This window comes from Arachis duranensis, unplaced genomic scaffold (assembly GCF_000817695.3).
Source record: "Arachis duranensis cultivar V14167 unplaced genomic scaffold, aradu.V14167.gnm2.J7QH unplaced_Scaffold_112685, whole genome shotgun sequence".
Lineage (NCBI taxonomy): Eukaryota > Viridiplantae > Streptophyta > Magnoliopsida > Fabales > Fabaceae > Arachis > Arachis duranensis.
The window spans coordinates 1-5,000 of NW_026263809.1; the positions used below are offsets into that span (position 1 = coordinate 1).

Below are 5,000 nucleotides of genomic sequence, written 5' to 3' on the forward strand. Positions count from 1 at the left end.
TACGGAACTACCGATAAGGGGCAAAAAGACGATAAGTAGATACATAATTTCGACTGTGATCAGACAACCAAAAATCAGACAATGACAGAGCGGCCCGTAATAAGTGCCAGACCCCCAACAAAAGAATGGATTAAAGGGATAGAGTGTTATCAGGAGACGTTAGGTTTCGCTTCGGAATTGAATAAAACTTCTTTTTTTTTTCGTCACGTTTTCGCTCATCAATTGTTTGATCTGCCGCTAACACCACAATATTCGTCCTTTTGGGGTTAATGCTCGCAATGGTGAATCGATCATTCGATCTCTTTTTCCCTTTCCTTTTGTTGTGAGAACGGAATGGAAGAAAAGTTATGAAACCCGCGATGGCTACTGAATAACCTCCTTTGACTCTCTTAATAATAAAGCCTTTTACCTTTGTATTCGTTCGCCAAATCTTGTTCAGTTCCATCCAAGCTCGGTTTTTTCTGAATCTTCGTGGAAGAAGAAGAAGCGGTTCACCAGCCACTACATCTGTGGATCCCACCTTATCATTAAACCTGGCGGCTGCTCGCTCTTTGATCAGCGATTCGCCGGCCACTAGATCGATGAAGAATCTCTCCAAAATCCTCTTTTTGATCAGTGATTCACTTGCCACTAGATCCAGGGATCCCACCTTATTCTCAAACCTGGTGGCTCGGTTGATTGGCACTCCTGTAGGCTCTTCTTTCATACAAATTCTGGGGGTCCCAGGTCCTGCATCCACCAAGAAAAATTCTTCCCCTAAGCGTAAAACTTCAGATTGTAAGGCCTTTCTACTACATAAGAATAAACTGGAATTAGATCTTGGAAATGATCGACTCAAATAGATGCTCATCATAAGTTTTATTCCCCCCTCTTACTGTTCTATTGATCAGAAGCATCCAGTAGCACCACGCCAGTGGATTAAGTAGTGGAGTTTTCATCCAGGTTGTTCACCCTGGTAAAAATTTTATCCCTTAGCCTTTGAAAAGCATGGGATTGTACTCCCCTCTCATGGAGCTCGTCCCTAAGGCTATAGAGCTCCATTAAGGAGGGTCCCCCTGAGGCCGCACCGCACGGGGATTGTCCAGGGCCCGCGCTCCCCGTCCCGTCCAATCGCCGGTTGGGTCAAGGCCCGCCATTTGGCGGATAATATCCACCTTGACCTCGAATAGGTCCTGGGCTTCGAGGTGGGCCAAGCGAATGTCTTCGGCAGACGGCTGGGCTTTGGATGCTAAGAGTCGCCACCGTATCCGCTCAATCGAGTCTCCCCCTATAATTTCATAGGGGTAGGGGCAAATTCTTCACTAACAAGGGGCGGACCCTGATTAGCTGGTCCATCGGAAACCAGAAGGTACCCCTAATCCGAGAACACTCCTCTTAAACTCAGGGGATGCGGGACAGGTGGGGGCGACTATGGGGGATGAGGTTGGAGGTGCACAGGGACAATCCAACCAGAACGGGTGAAGGTCAAGGGGACTTTGCTATGGTGGGAATGACGGTACCCGCTTTTGTCTCGCCTTGTTTCAAAGAGGGGGGCCCTTTGCCTGTGTTTGCATAGAAGACTGCAACAGTCGCAGGTGCACGTTCGGCTCCGGCCGGAAGTCGTGAGTCAAGTATGTATTTGGCTTGTGGCTTTCGGTCCTCTCCTTGCGTCTATCTTCGCTGTGCTGTCTGGCGGAGACTTTATTGGTCTTCGCTAAATGGCTTGCCGTCTTCTGATGGAGTAACCCTGGTAGAAGGCTGAACACCTTCTAACGAATCACTAGATCATAATTAAAGGGAAGCGCTAAGGAGCAGACGCCATGGCTCATTGAGAATGCCGTTGACTGTAGGAAGTGAGTTGCTATGAAGTGTCAGGAACGAAATCCAATTGCCCCTTTTCCGATTAGAAGGCTATAGGCCAAGGGGAAGGTCCCTAGACATGAAAGCCCCACTTGGAGACTTGCATTCGCTGCACCAACATAAGAGATTCCAACAACTAAAGAAAAGTGCTCTTTAGCCGACTTCCAACTTAAGTTTAGGAAAGGAAAGCACTAGAACACATAAGAAAGGATCGGGAATCGACGCATACGAGGAACTTCCCTATTGTAGAGAAAAAGAAAAAAGCATTCCTTTCAAGTCCCTCCTTACTCCTTAGTCTGTTGTCAGAGCGGCCGGAGACTGGTCTGATTCTTTTACCGCGGGAAAGATGATTAATTGCTTGCTTCAGGACTGAGAGATTCTGATTGACTCTTTACACTTGGCTTGAATAAAAAAAAGAGATTACCTGACTGAGAATACGGATTATGGCTCTATGACCTCAGAGCAGCCTAAGGCAAGTTGATCTAGAATCCCGCTTTATACCATTTTCAAACCTCTATCCTTGAAGTTCTTACCTCTCTACTACTGTAATTTAGCCTTTTCAAGCCTGAGATGAGGAAGCAGAGTTACGGACCAGAAATGAGAGACTTGTTTCCAGTTAACCTTTCCCTCTCCCAAGGTTCTTAGTTTAGGACTGAGACGGATTTCTTGCTCCTTCGTAAGGAAATTCTAAAGAAGCTAGACCCTTTCATGAAGCTAGAGTTGAAAGATGATAGGAATTTCTTTCCTTTTAGGCTGAAGAGGCTGGAATAGTCTACTTCATTTCATCTGGAAGGCCAGCCTAAGTAATTCAATCCAAGACTTCAGATAAGGCAGTAGGCTCGAGAGATGTAAATCCAGACTTCTTGAACTCAATCCTGTAAAGAGTTATCAATACTTTGCTTTCTACCTGCTCTGTCTGACTTCTTTATTTTTCTCAGTCTGCCGGGGATGTTAAGGAATTTAATTACAGGTTTTCGACCTCCCAACGTCTTCTCTTTCTCTTAACCTTTCCTAGCTTTTTAGATGCTTTTAGGTCGGTGCTGTATGGTCAATATACATACCTGTGCTTTAAGGCTGAATCTCCTCCTGAATGTGTAGATCTAATCAGTCACATGCAGTTCGGGCCGTTTGCTACTAAAAAGAGATGGCAGTTCTCACCTTCTGGTGAAGGACAAGGGCTCAACAGCAAATTAGCGGATTCCAAGGGTATTAGAATTCCATACCTTGCTTTCGGGGATGACGAAGTCAATCCCATCTTTCTCAATCGTTGGCTTTTGCCAAAGGGTTGTTAGGAGTTGGGAGTTACGTCTCTAATAATGTTAATAAAGACCTGACTAATCTTTCCCACTTAATTCTACATTATAAGGGGAATTTGCAAGGCTTGTTCTCTCTGGATCTCGTTAGTTAATATAGCTAGGTTGCTTTCCGTTATGCATTGAATCACAGGGCTCTACTACCAGATCTGGTGAAGTAAGGGCTTTACGCTACACCCTCGACGACAGACCTTACACCGCATTTAGTTGCATTTCTGCCTTGCTGCAGGTACTAAGAGGCCTCTCTCTGTTTTTGCTCTTTTCTCTAACTAAGACGATCGACTTTGCTTTCTAGCTGCTCTTTCTGACTTCTTAGTGCTTACCAAATAGAATAACAAGCACTCAAGAGTCTTTCCTCTAGCGGAAAAAGTCGCTTCTTTCCTCACTAAGTCCCCCGATCAGTGAATTGAAAGATTAGGGCAGGTGAACAGAAGGCTTTTGTAAGAGATTTTGCTTGATAAGCCTCCGACTCTGTCTATGTAATTTCGACTTGGAATCAATCCGGACTTGTCGCACTCGGGTTCTTTTCAATTATGCTCGTAGTGCTTTCATCAGTCAATGAAGTCTGAATCGAAAACTTCAATTCTTCTTGCCTTTCCTTTCTGCCCAGGGTTGGAACTTCATCTTAGGCCTTTGTTTAAGCAGCAGTAATGGGTTTCAAGGAAGAAGCGAATCTCAAGTCAGGTCGCTTTGAAAGGGATCTCGCAGATGAATGAGGGGCTGGTAGAGAAATTAGTCTTTCTGACTTGCTAGCAGGTTTGCTTCCTAACCTTATTCTGCTCCTTCCATACTTCCTGACTTTGAACGAGGTTTACTTGCACTTGCTAGCGGGTTATCACCTTCTTATCCTCCTTGCTTTAGAATAGAAAACCAGGGGAATTTCAACGCAACGGGAAGCTGGGTCAAGGAAATGCAGGTCGAATGTCTGCATCGAAAAGGGGACTGAGGGTAGCCAAAGGGCTGACAGGCTAGTAGAGCGTATACTGGTCAACCATGGATTCTAGGGGAGAATTAGCCCTACAAGGCAGGATACAGGGATTAGTTGATTAGCTGGTTCTCATATCGCCTCGCACTTCCTCCCCCTTTAAAGCTACTACAGCGCTGGGGAATGACTAGCTCTTGCTGCAAAACTAGTACCTGAAACTTACAATCTCGAGCTCTAGGGCTTACTGCTTAATAAATACTACTTGCAGGCTGACTCCTAGTACCTGTGGCAGTTTACTAGAGCACCAGCCCCGGGACTTCCTGACTTTATTCAATTCTTCTTCCGCCCTTCCTGACCTGGAATTACTTGCTTAGCTAGTTTCCTTGCTCGCGGGGTTAGACTGATAGAGGGATTAGCTGGCTCCAACTCCTACAGGGTTAGTTGGTTTATCCACTTCCTTACTTCCTCAAAAAAAGGGGAGACAGGTTTTGGAACCAGCAAACCCTAGAAGTCAAAATAAGGTTAGGTTGGTTCTAAAGCAGCTATCCCGAAGGTTGAGTCTGAGTCAGCCTCGTTCTGGTGCAAGGTTCTCTTTTCAGTAATTACTGAGGATAGCACTCTATTCTATTTAAGTAAGCTCATCGCTCTATCAAGGAAGTTAGGAGCTAGTCTGCCAAGCTTAAGAAAAAGTTCAAAGGTTGCAAGGTTGTCAGCGAGTAAGGAAAAGAAAAGGTAGGCTTAGAACCAGTATACCCTATCTTGTATCCAGTAGTTAGTCTGCCTATGAAAAGAATGCTTTGGAATTGTATAAGAGCAGGCTGTGATGCGAGGACTCTCAGGGACCTACTGAAGTCTGCGATCACTCTAAAAGCGGATAGGATCAAACCTTTGATTCCCCTAGCAGCGGTTATGTCTCAAACCAC

The 5,000-nt window shown here is 45.3% G+C and overlaps 1 protein-coding gene across 1 annotated transcript in view; it reads right to left on the minus strand.

The window, feature by feature from the left end:
• Window positions 1-6: 6 nt before the first annotated feature.
• Window positions 7-5,000, minus strand: part of LOC107472471 (ribosomal protein S1, mitochondrial-like) — a 5,827-nt gene continuing 833 nt past the window's right edge. Inside the window, exon 1 of the mRNA XM_016091996.3 lies at window positions 7-5,000. This exon is cut by the window's right edge and continues 833 nt beyond it. Within this exon, the coding sequence (XP_015947482.1) occupies window positions 131-853 (723 nt within the window). The 5' untranslated portion in view covers window positions 854-5,000 and the 3' untranslated portion in view covers window positions 7-130.